Here is a 17,776-nt window from a genome sequence, read left to right as displayed (position 1 = left end):
TTCAGTTGAGGGACCTTTGATTAGATTACCTGTTAAGACTGCTTTTAGGGCTTTTTGATTGGACTCCATCATTAAGACACAAATTCAGATTGAGTTCCCGCCCCTTGCTGGGCCTGATATAACGAACACTTACTGAGACAGGAACAGGAAGAGAGTGCTCTGTCATTTTTGATCCTGCCACATGACAGAAAGAAAAGGCTCAAACAGTTGAGGCACCAGAAAGAGAAGAGCCATTTACCCAATAGCTTGCAGCTGAGAGCAGGAAGATGGCAGAACAACTAACACTGATACAGAAGGCCCAGGAAAAAAAGGCCCTATGCTAAGAGAGAGAGGACTAAAGGATCACCTAAGCATGAAGCCTCAAGAGGCTGGGCCCATGGAGCTCAAGAGGAAGAGGAAGCCCCAAGGTGAAGGAGAGATCAGGCAGAGATCACCTGCCATCTTACTGCAACACGTGGCAGCTGACTTTGTGAGAAAGCACCTCTCATGGTGCCTTGAGTTGGACTTTCGATAGCCTTGGGACTGTAAGCTTTTATCCCAAATAAATACCCTTTATAAAAGCCATTTGGGGGAGAAGACATGGCTCAAGCAATTGGGCTACTGTCTACCACATGGGAGGTCCGGGCTTCAATTCCCAGGGCCTCCTGGTGAAGGCCAGCTGGCCCACATAGAGAGCTGGTCCAAGGGAAATGCTGGCCCAAGAGGATTGCTGGCCCAGGAAGATGATGCAACAAAAAGAGATACAGAAGAGAGACGGTAAAAGACACAGCAGACCAGGGAGCTGAGGTGGCACAAGAGAAAGATGGCCTCTCTCCCACTCCAGAAGGTCCCAGGATCAGTTCCCAGTGCTGCTTAAAGAGAAGACAAGCAGACACAGAGAAGCATACAGCCAAGGGACACAGAAAGCAGACAATGGGGGAGGAGGGGCAGCAATAAACAAATAAATCTTTTTTTAAAAAAGCCAATCGATTTCTGGTACTTTGCATTGGCACCCCTTTGGCAGACTAATACAGTAAGAAAAACTGTCAGAGCTGGAAAAGGATTTTCCAAAGTGCTTTCTCCCTGGTTCCCATTTGCTGTCTAAGTTCTGAAAGGACAGTAACACTGATTGAATACATCCCATGCTTCAGGCACATTCATAAACATCATCCAGTTTAACACAACAACACAATGAGACAGATAAAATGATTCTGTTTTTTACAGATGGGGACTCCCATGGTCGAAAAGTTAAGGAACACCTCCAAATGAGAGGGTTTGAAGCTGGATTGAAATCAGATTCCTGGGTCTCTACCCTACTCTTAGGGGTAATGTGCCCTTTGTCTAACCCCAGGTAGGATAGCACTTTGAAAAATCCTTTTCCAGCTCTGACAATTTTTCTTAGTAGAGTGTATTGTATGATTCCATTTATATGAAATGTCTAGATAGGCAAATCCATAGAGACAGAAAGTAGAGAAGCAATTGCTGAGGGCTGGGAGGAGTGGGGGGTGGGGGAGTTGACTTGAAAAAATAAAATGGTTTACCCCACCAATGCCCTTTGTCACGCTCTATCATGCTGATTTTAAAGGCTGCTCTCTCAAAATGAGTTGGGAGATCATCAGAGGGGATGCACTAATGCACGTCTCAGCAGGAGCTCATAGACAGCCACACCAAGGAACCGAGAGAGTCTACAGCTGCAAGCAAGAGAGCCCCATCCATCAGCCATGTGGGATCGAAGCCCCCGTCTCACTCAGAGGTGGAGCAGGCATCACCACCACAGAGTCCTCAGGATTGGGAGGTAAAATGTGGACTAGAGTGGACTCACTGGTATTCTACTACAGACTTACTGTGACTCCAGCAATGGAAGAAGTTTTATCATTGATGCGGAGGAAGTGGCCACTGGAGGGGCTGAAGTCAGAAGGAGGGAAAAAGAGGTGTAATATGGGGGCATTTTTGGGACTTGGAATTGTCCTGTATGACATTGCAACAACAGATACGGGTCATTATACATACAGCCAAAACCTACAGAATTGCATGGGAGAGAGTGTAAACTACAATGTAAAAGAGTGAACAGAGTCTAAGAGACCTGTGGGATACCATCAAATGTATCAATATGTGCTTTATGGGAGTCCCAGAAGGAGAAGAAAGAGACAGAAGGAATACTCAAAGAAATAATGGCAGATAAATTGCCAAACGTAATGAAATACAGGAATATACACTTTCAAGAATCTCAACAATCTCCAAATAGGATAAACTCAAAGAGATCCACACCCAGTCACAGAGTAGTCAAACTATCGGAAGACAAGGACAAGGAGAGATTTATGAGTGCTGCAAAAGAAAAGAAAGTGTTCTGGTACAAAGGAGCCCCAGTAAGATTAGGTGCCAATTTCTCATCAGAATTCACAGAGGTAATAAGGCAATGGGATAAAATATTTAATGTGCTTAAAGAAAACAATTGCCAACCAAGAATTTTAGTGAAACTGCCTTTATAAAAGGAGGAGGAGATTAAGAAATTCCCAAATAATCAAAAGCTGAAGAAGTTCATCAGCACTAGATCTGCCCTACAAGCAATGCTAAAGGGGACTGCTCACACAGAAAGCAAAAGACGCTAGATGGTGGACTGAAGCAGCTTAGAAGATAATTATAAATGCCGGTATTATTGTATTGCATTTTTTGTATCTAACTCTGCTTTTTACTTCTTATAGGTTCTAAAAGGCAAATGCATAAAAAGTAATGATAACAATGCTTTTGGACATAAAGTATATAAAGATATAATTTGCACTAAGTAGCAAAAAGGTGCGTGGAGAGAGGGGTATAGGGACAGTGTTTGTGTATGCCACTGAGGTTAAGTTGGTAAAATATCAAATGGACTATTAAAGATTTATGATGTTAAATTTAATCCCCATGGTACCCACAAAGAAAACATATGAAAAATATGTAAAGAAGACAATGAGAAGGGACTCAAAATAGTACACTATGAAAACTCAAATAAATATGAAAGCAGTCATTAAAAGAATAATTAAGGGATAAAAAAGGCATAAAACTTACAAAACCCGAAAGGCAAAATGGCAAGAGAAAGTTCTGCATTCTCAGTAGTTACTTTAAATGTAAATGGATTAAACTTTCTGGTCAAAAGGCAAAGACTGGCAAAACAGATTAAAAAATAAAGGCACAACTCAACTGTATGCTGTTTACAAGAGACTCACCTTAAATTCAAAGACACAAATAGTTTGAAAGTTAAAGAATGGAGAAAATATATAACCTACAAACCAAAGAGAACTGGGATAGCTATATTAATATCAGATAAAATAGACTTTAAGTCAAAAATTTTTACAAGACAGGAGCAGATGTAGCTCAAGTGGTTGAGTGCCTGCCTCTCATATGGGAGGCCCCAGGTTCAGTTCTCAATACCCCCTAAAAATAAAAATAAAAACAAACAAGTAAAACAAATGAAAAAAACCAACTCATGGAGGCCAATGTGGTTCAGTAGTTGAGGGCCAGCTTCCCAAATACAAAGTCCTGGGTTCAATCTGGCCCCCAGTACCTCAAAAGAAAATGTTACAAGGGATAAGAAAGGTCACTCTAAACTGATAAAGGGGTTAATTCAACAAGAAGACATAACACTCATACATATATTCTCTCCTAACAGCAGAGCCTGAAAATATATGAAATAAGTATTGACAAGTTTGAAATGAAAAATAGTTCTACATTAATAGTAGGAGACTTCAATATGCACTTTCAATAATGGATAGAACATCTAAAGAGAAGATGAATAAGAGAAAAAACTTGAATGATACTATAAACCATCTAGACTCCAAGAACTGCAGAATACTTATCATTTCTCGAGTGCACAGGGGTCATTTTCATTTTCAGGATATACCAAGTTAGTTAATAAAACAAGTCTCAATAATTTTTCAAATATTGAAATATAATTTATCTTCTCTTACCAGAATGGAAAGAAGCCAAAAATCAATAACAGAGGAAGAAACGGAAAATTCACAAATAATGGAAATTAAACACCATATTCTTAAACAACCAACAGGTCAAAGAATAAACCACAAGGGAAATTAGGAAATACCTTGAGGTGAATAAAAATGAAAATACAGCATACCAGAATTTATGGATGTAGCAAAGGCAATACTGTCAGAGAAATTTATATCTCCAGATATTAACATTTAAAAATAAGAAAGATCTCAACTCATAGGTCTACCATTACAACTGGAGGAACAAAAAAAGAAGAGCAAACTAAACCCAGGGCAAGCAAAAGGAAGGAAATAAAGATTGGAGCAGATCTAAATGAAATAGAGAATGAAAAAACAATGGAGAAAATCAAAGAAACCAAGGTTGATTCTTTGGGTTTTGTTTTGTTTTGTTTTTGAGGTAGCAGGGATTTAACCCAGCACCTCATATGTGGGAAGCCAGTGAGCAACCACTGAGAAACATCGGCTCCCAATGGTTCTTTGGAATGATTAATAAAATCAATAAGGAAGAGGACGTGGCTCAACTGATAGAGCATCCGTCTACCATATGGAGGGTCCAGGGTTCAATCCCCAGGGCCTCCTGACCCATGTGGTGAGCTGGCCCATGCGCAGTGCTGCTGTGCCCAAGGAGAGTCATGCCATGCAAGGGCACCCCTGCGTAAGGGTGTCCCACGCGCAGGGTGTGCCCCTCAAGGAGAGCTGGCCCGTGTGAAAAAAGTGCAGCCTGCCCAGGAGTGGTGCCACACATACAGAGAGCTGACACAGCAAGATGATGCAACAAAAAAGAGACACAGTTTCCCAGTGCCGCAGGCTGATGCGAGCAGACACAGAAAAACACACAGTGAATGGATACAAGAGAGCAGACAATGGAGGGGAGGGGGGTAGAGAGGGGGAGGGAAATAAATAAAAAATAAATATTAAAAAAAAAAAAAGTAGAATACAGGTTGCCAGGGACCAGGTTGAGGGTAGGGAAGGGGGAGTTCAGGCTTAATTGGTACACAGTTTCTGTCTGGAGTGATGGAAATGTTTTGGTAATGGATTATGGTAGGTAATGATAGCACAACACTGTGAATGTGATTAACGCTACTGAATTGTACACTTGGGAGGGTTGAGATGGGAAATTTCATGTTGTCTCACATAACATAATTTTATGTTACCACAATTTTTTTAAAAAAAGAGCATGAAACTAAAGAGACAATGACAATTAAATGCAATACATGATCCTGGACTGAACCTAAAAATGGAAGATAAAATGCCCAAAGTGAATGCAATGTACTCTCAAATGTTTAAAAAACAGGTAGGTAGGTAGGTTGGTAGGCAGGCAGATAGAGAAAATGATATAACTATTTATGTAAAATGTCAAAAGTTGGTAAATTTGGGTATCTCAATAGGAGGTATATTGGAACTCTCTGTATAGGTTTTGTTTTTGTTTTGTTTCATTTTTGAGGTGAGGTACCAGGGGCTGGGGATTGAACCTGGGACCTCATATGTGGGAAACCAGTGCTCAACCACTGAGCCTCATCGACTTCCCTGAGTTGGTTTGTTCGTTTGTTTTGCTTGTTGTTCATTTTTGTTTGCTTGTTCGTTTGTTTCAGGAGACACCAGGAACTGAACCCGGGACCTCCCATGTGGGATGTGGGGAGCTCAACCGCTTGAGCCACATCTGCTCCCGGTTTTGTATTATTTTTGCAACTTTCCCATAAGACTCAAATTATTCTCAGGAAAAAAGTTACATATTAAAAAAAAAGATGTGTAGTGGCAGAAATTATACGGTCTCTTCCCTGTAATTCCCTACTCCAGCGGAAAAGCCTAATGAAAGACAGATCATGGCTCCCAAAGCAGCCCCAGGCCAGCAACTAAGTGTCCTCCCCCAAAGGTAATCCCAAGGCTGGGACACACCTGAGTGGGACCTGTAATTCTGGTACAGCTGGTAGATCCTCTTGGGCTTCCGGACGGCGCACTGCTTGTCCTCGGCGTTCCTGCTGGCGTAGTGGAACAGAGACCGCAGGTCGCTGAAGCGGAAGGCCACGCCCATCATGATGCTCTGAGCCGTGTCCCCGGTGAGGAACATGGCGTTGGGGTCGTTGATGCACTTCATCAGCAGCGCCAGTTCAGCCTGGGTGAAGTCCTGGATCTCATCGCCGTAGAGCTCGTGGATGGACCACGGAAGCTCCCTGAGCTTCGACAGCCTCTGGGACAGGTTGTACAGGACGTCCTCTTCATCGAAATAACCTTTCTGGGACCTGATCTGCTGATAGAGGCAGAAGAGGCTATAGATCTCGCTCCGATCTTCCTTGAAGTTGGGGGACCGTTTCCTTCCTAATTTCTTATACGCTTCCTCCGTAAGTCTTCCGTGGGGGCAGCCGAGGGCCTCGAAAGAACCCTTCAGAAAAGACTTTATTTCTTTCCAAATTAGCGCGGGGTTGTAGGAGGTTTTCCCCTTGACCATTTTGGGCCATATTTCATTGGTGAATACCTCAAATGTCACATACACCCGGGGGTCACTGTCACCTGCGTGTAGGTCGGTAGCTTTCTCCTCCTCACCACAGTCCCCGTCCACCTCGGCCTCCTCCTCATCCTCCTGCCCATTGGGGATGGTCACGTCTTCCTGCGTGGACCACCCTACGATGGTTCTCTTCAAGCTTCCGTCTTCGTTTCTCAGGAAAAATGGGTTGGGCAAAGAAGCATCCAGCAGGAGGAGCAGCTGCTTGGAAGTGACAAAGAGAGGAAAGTTCTCATCCTTCAGGTCCTGGAGTTTGTGTACATTGGGCTCCAGGGGCTTGTAGTGACTGGTGGCCTTGGTAGACTTGGAGAGCTCAATGAAATTCCTTTGTACCTCACAGCACAGGACGTGGTTCTTGGTGACAAAGACCTGATGTAAATGCTCCAGCTGGTGGGAACATTCGGCAATGCACGCTTCCTCGGCTTGGCTGACTCCCGCTTGCTCCACATCAGGTACCTCCACACAGGCTTCACTCCCCTGTTCCTCATTGATACTGTCCACCGTTTCGGCTTCAGCTGCACCTTTCTCCTCCTCCTCCTCTTCCTCTTCTTCCTCCTGGTCTGAACCCTCTTCTCTGGGTTCCTCATCCAACCTTCTCTTCGGCCAGACCTGTTTGGGCAGTAGAGGGCTTCCTGCCTGCTCAGCTTTCTCCCAGTAAACGTGGAATTTCTTCCAGAGCCTATACAGACAGCAGGTGGTCTTCCCAGTGCCGCTCCGCCCAATGAGGATGATGGGCTCCAGGGGCTTGGGGTTGAGGTCAATCACGGCATACTCAAGCTCACCCACCCGGAAGGGATACTCCACCGTGGCCGTCGTGTCCTTGAGGATGTTGAAGGCCATGTTGGTGCTGAAGCTGTGGAACTTCATGAGGTTATACTCCGTCTCCACCGCGCTGGCCGGAGGGAAGTATTCGGGATCGGCGTGCTCCCTGCCCTTCTTGGCCTCCGTGTCTTCCACGTAGCAGCGGGGAATCCGCTTTTGGATCTTCATGTTGGCCAAGACCTGGACTTTGTTGATGCCCATCAGCTTCTTCCGCAGGACACAGGACAAGCCCCTGTTGTAGGCGCTGCAGATGGCCCTGATGGAGTCCGAGAGCCTGCAGTGATCCAAGACGATGTCCCAGATCCGGATGATTTCCGTGTAGACCCGCCCCGACTTCTCGGTGGGGTGCGCACCGCGCTCTGAGGCAATGATCTTCTCTGGGTCCTCGCTGCATCGAGGGGAGAAGTCGATGGCCAGCTCCCACAGCATCCGCGCCCCTTTGTCCAGCTTCGCTTCGAAGAGCTGGATGCTTCCCTTCAGGTGCTTGAGCTGCTTCTGCAGGCCCTGGGTCCACTCGCCGTTGCCCAGCTGCTGGATGGTGAGGATGGTTTTCCTCTTTATGACCTTGCTCATTGCCTTGCTGGACAGCTTCTTCAGCATCTCCGACGTGCACTCAATCTCCCACGTCATGTTGTCGAAGTCCTGGAGGCAGGCCTCGATGTCCTGTGGGCCCCGGGGCTCCTCGTTGATGCGGCCCGTCCTCCCTCTGGGAACAACAACAGGAGCGAGCGAAGCGGCCCCAAGACATGCCTGAGCAGGTCCTTCCCCTGCCTCGGGGAGGGCAGGGGGGCTCCTGCTGCAGTCAGGGCTCCCTGCACACTGGGACTCCTCTTTCTTTACATCTGTGCCAGCAACGTCCAGAGGCTCGGCACGCCGAAGATCGTCCTCTGGCAGGGACGTAACCAGTTCAACCTGCTGAATCAAAATCGTGATGTCGTGCACAAGGCCGTCTCTCAGAGAACGTGGCCTGACGGCTCCGGGCTCCTGCCTGGTCCCCTGGGCATCAGGGACAGTCTCCCAGGCATCAGGGACCGCGGGGCCTTGGGGCGGGGTTAGAGCAGTGACACCGCCTGGCAGGGACTTGAACGAGCCCTGGGACTTGAGCTGAGACATGTGTCCGGGGGCAGCAGACTTCAGGAACTTCCCCAAGTGGGCGGCAGACTCCTGCCGGTTCCTCCGCCTGCTCTCCGCCAGCGCCTTGTTCCAGGCCAAGAGCAGCGCGTCGTTCTTCTTGACCCGGTGCCGGGCATCCTTGCCCTCTTTGTTCTTCAGGCTGAAGTTGATGTCAAACTTCACCAGCAGGTCTACCAGCTTCTTCGTGCGCTTCAGCATGCCCTTCTGGAAAAGGACGTGCATCAGTGTGTTCCCGCTGCCATCCTGGACGTTGGGGTTGAGGTAGTGGAATTCAGTTGGGTTGGCCCAGAATAGATCCAGCAGGTGGCTGAGGAAGTTAAGGCCAAGGTCAGCTGAAAGACACAAAGAAGACCCTGTGAGTGCTGATACGTACTTCCCAGAGGACAGGGGGCCCCTGGGCTGGAGAGAAACACCAGCCGGGGGCATGTCAGTCCTCGGGTGTTTGATATCTGTTAACGGGGCCAGTGGCTCTCAGCCGGGGTGATTTTGCACGCAGGGGTCACTTGGCAATGTCAGGAGACGTTCCCAGTTGCCACGACTTGGAGGAATGCTACTGGCATCCAGGGAGCAGAGACCTGGGGTTCGGCTAAACATCCCGCAACAGACAGGATGGCCCACCACAGCATTAAGAAAGCCAAGACTGAGAAGCCCTGCAATAATAACCTTGGAACTTTCCAGCAAGATCCTTTACATCAGGAGCCTCGGACAGGGTGTAAATAAATGAGAAGTACTTGATGGTCCTGGAGAGCCAACTCTGGGACCCACGACTCCTCCACCCTGACTGCCCACCACAAAGTCCCTTCCTCCCCGCATCCGTGGGCGAGAGGCCAGGAGGTATGGGCAGCCTTGGCGAAGAACCGGGCCCTTCTCAGACGCTGGTTTTCTCAAAAGACCAAAACGCACGGCCTTGGTTCTAATACCCAGCTTCCTCCGCACAGAAAAGGCTGCTGTAAAAATAAGCACTTACCTTTTACATCTAAAAAGATGTGGAGTGCTGCATGTAAAGGAGTATCGCCCTCTGTGAGCGAAAGGCCACGAGGGTCTGCACCTTTGGTCAGGAGAAGAAAAGCCAGCTCGAAGTCCTCGTGTTTCAGGCACAGGGCGAGCGGCCTCTCCTGGCTGCCCTGGAGCCCCTCGGGGAAAGCTGGGAGGGGGCAGAAGAGAAGGGCACTCGTGAGCTACAGCCCATGAAGAGGCACAGCCTGGCTCGCCTGACGAGGCAGGGACTGCTTCTGCCCTTTACTTCCAAGGGAGGAGCTGACTTTGACCCTGATTTCCATTCACTCTGACCATCACCCTTTCTGGAAGGCAAAGGCTTCCCGGAGCCCTCGGGGTGAAATCCCCTTCACAAACCCTGCCCCTCCCACCTCTCCGGCTCCTCCTTTGTCCCACTACGGGACCACAGTTCCCACCATTTGTGTTCCCCTAGCGTGAGGACAGGGCTCAGGAACAAGAGTAGTCCCTGGAAAGCAGATGTGGCTCAAGCAGTTGGGCTCCCGCTTACCACATGGGAGGTCTTGGGTTCAATCCCCAGTGCCTCCTAAAGAAGACAAGCAAGACAGCGAGCTAATGCCACAAGATGATACAACAAGGAAACACAATGAGACACAATAAGCAGGGAGCAGAGGTAGTTCAAGTGATTGTACATCTCCCTCCCACATAGGAGGTCTCGGGTTCAGTTCCCAATGCCTCAAAAAAAAAAAAATAGCAGATAAGCAGACACAGAGAGCACACAACCACCAGACAGAGAGAGCAGACAGCGGATGCAAACAATGGGGGGTTGGGGAATAAATAAATAAAATAAATCTTTAAAAAAGAAAGAGTGGGAAGTGGCTGTGGCTCAATCAGTTGGGCTCCTGTCTACCATATGGGAGGCCCTGGGTTCACATCCCAGGGCCCCTTGTGAAGGCAGGACCGCCCGCAAGCACCACAGAGTGCCACCTGGCCTGCAAGCACCACGGAGTGCCCCCTGGCCCGCAAGTGCCACAGAGAGCCAACTCAGCTAGGTGACGCAACAAAAAGGGAGACAAGCAAAAACACAGAGGAGCACAGCAAATGGACAAGGAGCAGACAAACAAGCAAGCCACAAGGGGCGGGGGGAATAAATAAAAATAAGTACAGACACAGAAGAACACACAGAGAATGGACACAGGGAGCAGACAGCAAGCAAAAAGCTGCAAGGGGGGGGAGGTGGAAAAAAAAGCATAAGCCCAGTGCTTGCCTGACACAATACACAATGCATGCTTGGTGATCCAGAGATGCGTGTTGCTTTCCTTCTACTCAGCTTCTCCCCCAGAATGCCTGTGTACCCTCAACTGCCTTCTTCCCTGACACCTTCCTCCCCCGTCACCCTCATTCCTTGCTCAGCTCGTGCCTCACCTCTGCACTGCAGCCTCCCTGACCACCACCACAAGCAGACTCACTCACTTGTGGGTCTGCAGCCCTACTACACGTGCCCTTCACAGCTGCACATTCGCCACTGTGGCCTCGGCTCTTAGCACCTGAGCCCTCTATAAATGCTCACTGAATCAAGGAATAAAACAGGAATTCCAAGACAGCTGCAGTCTCTGGGCAAAGGAAGCAAACATGGCTTGAAGAAATAAACTGCAGAAGGTCTTCTACTTCCTGAGAGGCACTGCGGGAACCGGCGCCACACTGGGGCCCTGTGAGAGGTGAGGAGCAGTGCGTTCTTTCTCCTTGCGAAGGCCATTCCCCTTAAATGGCAAAGCAGGCAGGAAACCACCCAAACAAGGCCCTCTTCTAAGAGCTTGCATAATTAAAACCCAAATTGTATCACTGATGTGGAGACAGTGGCCACGTGATGCTGAGGGCAGGGAGAGGGAAAAAGAGGTGTGATATGGGGGCATTTTCGGAACTTGGAGTTGTCTTGAATGATACTGCAGGGACAGATGCTGGACATTATATATCCTGCCATAACCCACTGAATGTCCTGGGGAAGAGTGTGAACTACGACGTAAACTATCATCCACACAGTGCAACAGTGCTGCAAAATGTATTCATCAAATGCAATGAATGTGCCACAATGATGAAAGAAGTTGATGATGTGGGAGGAGTTGGGAGTGGGTTGGGGAGTGGGGTACATGGGAACCTCATATTTTTTAATGTAGCATTTTGTGTGATCTATGTACCTTTTAAAAAAAAGACAATAAAAAATATTTTTAAGAAGTAAATAAATAAATAAACAACCCAAAATGACCCCAAGAAGTAGGAACTCTCATCATCATCATCTCATAAATGGGGAGACAAAGCATAAACAGCATGCCCAAGGCCATGCGGTTAGGAATGGCATTAGTGGAGGTGGGGGGTGGTTGGAAGGGAGCTGGTGTTTTCAAACTAGTTTTAAAATAAAACCCAATCCAGCAAGACGTCTACACCCTCCAGGCACACTCTCAGCCCTACACGATCATTCTGAGTAAAGCAGCAGATGTTCCCACCCACCAACTGTTTGGCTGTTTCTTTCAAAACAAGCATCTCAAATCCCCAACCACTGATGGGAATAGAATTGACAAGGACCCACATGGCACATCAAGCATGGGGAAAAGTCTCTCCAGGGGGAAGGAAGAAATCCCTATGGTGGTCTAACCTAGGGCCAAGGACCCCCCGAATACCTGATGCTTCTGCCATAAAAGGAACAGAGAGGACAGCGGTGGTAAGTGGAATTCACAAAAAATGCACAGTTCCTGGAGGGCAAAACCCACTCGCAGGCTGTGAACTCCATCACTGTTAGAATGCAGAAAGACACGGGAGAGAAGGAGGCAGCATGTGACGGTGGAGCGTGCTCACCTCCATGGTCTATCAGGCAGCCCAGGAGCGGCGTCTTCCTGTGGTCCCAGCGGCTCAGGTGTGGAATGACAGCACAGATGTCGAGGTCGGAGAAATCACAGTCTTTAAGGAGGCAGTCTCCGAATGGCGGCTCCCCGCTGACTTTGCGGGTCAGGAGCAGCAGCACTTCGGGCCATTTCTGCTTTTCCAGTAGGAACTTCATGAAGGCGTTGGCACAGTCATGATGAATGTCACAGACCAGGTCAGCAGGGATTTCTTTTAAAAACAAGAAAAACCACACTCCCAAAAAAGGGTTCATTATTTCTCTTCTACCCACCCCCCCAATTAAGCCCAACACATACACACGTAATTAACATGAATTACAAGCTGGCGTTTCTAAGCAGTGGAAAAACTACACACAAGGAATTACTTACCCTGGGCAAGTTACTTTACCCGTGGCCAGAGTGACCTCCTGGGCTTAATAGACTAGTAAAACGATGACTATGTTTTGAGGCAAAACACTTGATTTAGGGCATTCTACTAAGATCAAAAAAGCCAAAACCTGGTTTAAATTTTGCATAATATCCAGAATGTGTCCTGTTTAAGGAATATTGACATCCGGGGAGATACTAAGAGTGATTAAACCATCAAGTTGTAGAGTAACATGGAGAAGACGGTTTATCCCCTAATTCTTAATTTTATATCATGATTCAAAAGTGCTTCCATTTGATCGTTGATGTCTGGAGACAAGATAATGTCCATATTAAGGGCAAAAAACTCTTCAAACAGATTCCCAGCAAGCAGATTGCCAGATTTAGCAAATAAAGTTATAGGATGCCAGTTAGATTTGAATTTCAGGTAAATAACGAATATTTTTTTAGTATAAATATATCCTATGCAGTATTTAGGACATTTTCATCCTGAAAAAGATTATTCATTGCTTATCTGAATTTCAAATTCAGTGGGACATCCTGTCCCACTGTTTGTCTGGCAACCCAACCAGTTAGAAAATAGGAAGGAAGAGAAGAAGGGACAAAATCAAGGGTCACCTAAACAAAGAGCAACGTGATTTTGCATTTGCTAGCTTTTTTCCATTCCCTAAAATGAATATATGTTCCTTTTAAAATAAGAAAAAAATGTTTAAATACAGGCTTATCATCTTATTTTTACAGGAACTGGCAAAATAAAAGTCTAAAGTAGAAGCTTTCGTAGTTGACAACTGCACTTTTCGTCATCTTCTGGCAACAGCACGCTCTCGCCTGCCAGCACTTGTCATTCCATAAGGTGGGGATGGGGCCTGTGATCTGGGCCCCAGCCAACCAGGACTCTCCACCTCCCTCACCCCAGCTTTGACCACATCATGACCCAAAGTGAGGCCGAGGACTTTTGCTCCCCACTGTGAGAGGTGGGGCCACAGGTCCAGAATGTTGGACAAGGTCAGAGGTTGGAGACCCCGATCAGCTGGGAGCCATCCCATCTCTGCAGGGAATCTGAGACAGAGCCAACCAGAAGACGGCTGAGCTGGAAGACAGGAGCTCCTGGGTCCTGCTGCAGTGGGTTAAATCCTGGAATCCTTCCATGCCAGGGGTCACCTCTGTCCTGGACATTTCTATTGTGAGAGTCAAAAAAGTCCTTTTTGCGAGTGTAAGCCAACTTGAGTCTGTTTTTCTGTCACTTCCCCTAGAAAGAGTTCTACCTATACTAATCTGTGGCCAATTGATGAGGCAAAGAGGGGAGAAAAGGCAAAAGTAAAAAAAGTCAAAAGAAGTGAGTGGATGGGAAGCGGATATGGCTCAAGTGCTAGAGCTTCCACCTACCATATGGGAGGACCTGGGTTCAATCTCTGGGGCCTGCTGGTGAAAAAGAAGAGAAAGCGTGGCCACGTGGTGAGCCAGTGCTCGCGCGAGTGCCCACGTGGTGAGCCAGTGCCCACGCAAGTGAGTCACACAGCAGAATGATGACACATCATAAGAGAGACAAGAGGAGAGTCGAGGTGAAGTGCAGCAGAAACCAGGAACTGAGGTGGCACAATTGATAGGGAACCTCTCTCCATCAGAGGTCTCCAGGATCGAATCCCCGTGAATTCTGGAGGAGAGAAAATGAGAAGAGAAGACAACACAGACAGCAAAAACAGCAGGGCAGGAGGAGGGGAAGGAGGGAAAAATAAATAAATACATCTTAAAAAAAAAAAAGTGGGTGGATTAGAGATGGTGGAAGAGAGTTGAAAGAAGACCTTAAGAGATATGAAGGGCAGGCAACAAAGAGAAAGAGGGTGCCATGCCAATGCAAATAAACCCTCACAGAGAAACCAAGAAAATGTGTAAGCACAAGCGCAGACACAAAGGGCCTCTCTGGAAGTAGCATCTCTATCTTATGGCCTCGTACGAGCTTTTACCCAACACCAGAAGCCATGTTTCATTTTCCCAGCCCTAAGTACAAATGGGGACAGTCTCTCTGAGACATGGGTCAGATTGACATGAAGTCCAAAGCCAAGGCCCCCAAAACGTGGTTCGCACAGAACGAGCTGGCCCCATCCTAGAGTCTCGGGGGTGCCACTTCGCTTTGAGCCACTTGTATCCAAGAACGACCACGCAGGCAACCTTGTCTCACTCAACCCCCCAACAGCTAACATGTGGTAGGCTTTTATGGGCAGCAGGCTGGACTAAGAACTCTACATCAATCACCTCCTGACGTTAGGTCCCTAATTAAGGCAAGGAAGAGGAAATTGAAGCTTAAGAGGTTATGTAACTGGCCCAATGTCACATATTTGGTCAGTGGTAGAGCTGAGATTGGAATGAAAAACTCAATTATAATCCACTTTAAATTCTGAAAAGCATTTTTGGCTCCTCTGGCCATGCCTTCCTGCCCCATAAATAGTCCAAGTTGAGGGCTTTACATACTATCAATTTTACAACACTAAATTCCACCTGCTTAGGATTTCTAGAGTCTTCCCTAATTATCCTAAGTTTGTACATTCTTTCTGAAAGTTTCCTGATTAAATTATATAACTTTATATGCTAACATTAGCAAATATCCGTAGTGGAGAAGGACATCTGTGGTACTCAAAAAAATGCTTGTATAAAAATATGATGGTATAAGCAAAGAGTAATTTTAGGAGGATTCATTTAAAAAATAGTAACAGGGATTGCCTCTGGCAATGGGATTTAAGGAATGAAGTTCAAGGGTGGATGATCAACTTTTTACTGAAGAACCTGCCATATTGTTTGAACGTACATGTAGCTGCATTACTTGCTTTTTTTTTTTCATTTAATTCTTTAAAATATATTAGAACAGAGTTTTGATGAGCATAAGTCATCTCTAACACATTTAAATATTTGAGAACAATTACCTTGAAGAGAAGAAAGGAGGCGTAAGAACTTCTGAACTACTTCTTGCTTCAGAAAGTTTTTATGCAATGACCGGTTTCCAGAGTTCATGTACTTCACCAGCTGCTCAGAGACCTTCTGGAAAACGTCACTCTCACTAGTGGGTTCCTCAACATTGCTCAATCCTGCAAAACAACACCAGTGATGCTTCTGAAAACCGAGATTACAGCTGCAAGAGATTGCAAAACAACCGACCGGCCACCCTCTGCCCCTCATGCATCCGGTGCTTTGCAATGGGAATTTGTAGCTCCTCCCACTGAGCCACAGAGTCTGTCTCCTCTCCTTTGACTCTGGCCTGGCTTCATGCCTTGCTGTGATCAACAGATACAGTGGATCTGATTTGGGGGCCACTTTTGGGCCTGGATCTCAAGAGGCCTCGGGTACAACAATTGGCTCTCTGAGAGCCTGGCCTCCACCATGTAACAAGTCCAGGCTCACCTGCTGGAGGATGCGAGACATCATAGAACAGAAAGGAGTCAGGCCAGGTGCCTGCACTGAGGCCCAGAGGGAAAGAGCCTAGCCAAGGTCAGCCACAAGCACAGGCCCTTGACGGAGACCTTCACACAGCCCAACCCAAACACCGCCCTACTGAATAGTAAGCCGAATAAATGCTTGCTATGTTAAGCCACTAAACTTTGGGGTAGTTTGTTATGCAATTTGTTAGCTGGTAAAAACAGTTCAGGAATGTGGCGGCAGGATAGCTTAGTGCAAAGGCAACATCCAACTACATGCCAGTCACCCCAACTTTTATGTCTTATTGGCAAGTGGAAAGCACCAAGAGCAAGCCATCTCTGTGGCCAAAGATGGGAAGGCAGTATCCCCCCGTTTCAGCTTACTTAAGAGAGTAGTTGTGATTAGATAATACCCGTTGGTGGAGTGCTGAAAAAGGGCAACTTTTTAATTTGGCATTAGAGTATATACTCAAAAAAGTACTCTTAGTTAAAATGGAATCTTTCTGAACAGATAAGGGAATAAAACTGGACATTCGTTATTACAACAAAATGGAAATGGCCTGGCACATGGCAGAAGTAATGTCACATTTTTGAAGAAATGAATAAAAGGTCAACGCTGTGTTCTACCTGAGTGGGAACATTTTAAAAGAGATGGATGAACTGTCCCCCACCATTGGTGGGGTAACCAATAACAGCTGGGGCCCCTCCCCTTAGCTTTAGCAAGGGGAAGAATAATTAACAGTTTAAAAGCTGACACACAAGCAGAGCTTGCTCTCTCTGCCAGAGGAACCCGCACCAAATCTCGGTGTGTATTTCTATCCTTCTCTCCCATTTCTCAGCAAACTCTGTTCTTTTCCCCCATTTCCCAATAAATTCTTTTTACTGCCCTAAAAAAAAAGAAAGAAAGAAAGAGATGGATGATTTAAAAAGTAACAAGATTTTGTGTGATCTATTTATCTTTTTAAAAAAGACAATAGAGAAGTGGATTTGGTTCAACTGGTAGAGCGTCCAGCTACCACATGGGAGGTCCAGGGTTCAAACCCAGGGCTTCCCTGACCCGTGTGGTGAAGCTGGCCCACGTGCAGTGCTGATGCATGCAAGGAGTGCCCTGCCATGCAGGGGTGTCCCCCGCGTAGGGAAGTCCCACATGCAAGGAGTGTGCCCTATAAGGAGAGCACCCCAGGAGTAGGGCCGCACACACGGAGAGCCGACACAGCAAGACGATGCAACAAAGAGAGACACAGATTCCCAGTGCCGCTGACAAGAATACAAGCGGTCACAGAAGAACACACAGCGAATGGACACAGAGAGCAGACAACTGGCGGGGGGGGGGGGACGGCGGTTAAAAGTAAATAAATCTTAAAAAAAAAAAAAAAAAGAGGGAGGGCGGGCAAGCATCCTGTCTTCGGTCAGGTTCCTGAGAAGCAAACCCTGAGCCAAGGATCTCTGCAATGTAGTTTATTAAAGAAGGGAGACCACTGAGGACAAGGAGGGAAGGACGGGAGAAAACGAAGCAAGGGTGCCATCAGGCAAAGCCCACAGGGGTGGCCTCAGCCTGATCCCTCGGGGAGCTCTGGGTAGTGAGCTGCACCTCCAAATTATCCCCAGCCAAGGGGAGGGAACTGGGCTTTCCTATTCTCACACCCGTCACTCACTGGCTGTGCTTTGGAGGATGCAGATTCCCAGGCACTTCAGGTTTAAAGGAACAGGAGCAGAGCAGGCTCCAAAAGCCCAAAGACA

General features: G+C 47.1%; 1 protein-coding gene across 1 annotated transcript in view; it reads right to left on the bottom strand.

Annotated features, from left to right (window-relative positions):
• TRANK1 (tetratricopeptide repeat and ankyrin repeat containing 1) overlaps positions 1-17,776 on the bottom strand; it is a 104,236-nt gene that overhangs the window by 52,363 nt on the left and 34,097 nt on the right. Inside the window, exons 9-12 of the mRNA XM_058290772.2 lie at positions 15,548-15,709; positions 12,220-12,474; positions 9,383-9,559; positions 5,856-8,747 (exon numbers count right to left, since the gene is read on the bottom strand). Coding sequence (XP_058146755.1) covers positions 5,856-8,747; positions 9,383-9,559; positions 12,220-12,474; positions 15,548-15,709 — 3,486 coding nt within the window. The remainder of the gene's footprint in view (positions 1-5,855; positions 8,748-9,382; positions 9,560-12,219; positions 12,475-15,547; positions 15,710-17,776) is intronic.

Source organism: Dasypus novemcinctus, chromosome 31 (genome assembly GCF_030445035.2).
Source record: "Dasypus novemcinctus isolate mDasNov1 chromosome 31, mDasNov1.1.hap2, whole genome shotgun sequence".
Lineage (NCBI taxonomy): Eukaryota > Metazoa > Chordata > Mammalia > Cingulata > Dasypodidae > Dasypus > Dasypus novemcinctus.
The sequence above is the reverse complement of the archived record's forward strand: the minus strand, read 5'-3'. Positions and strand labels throughout refer to the sequence as shown.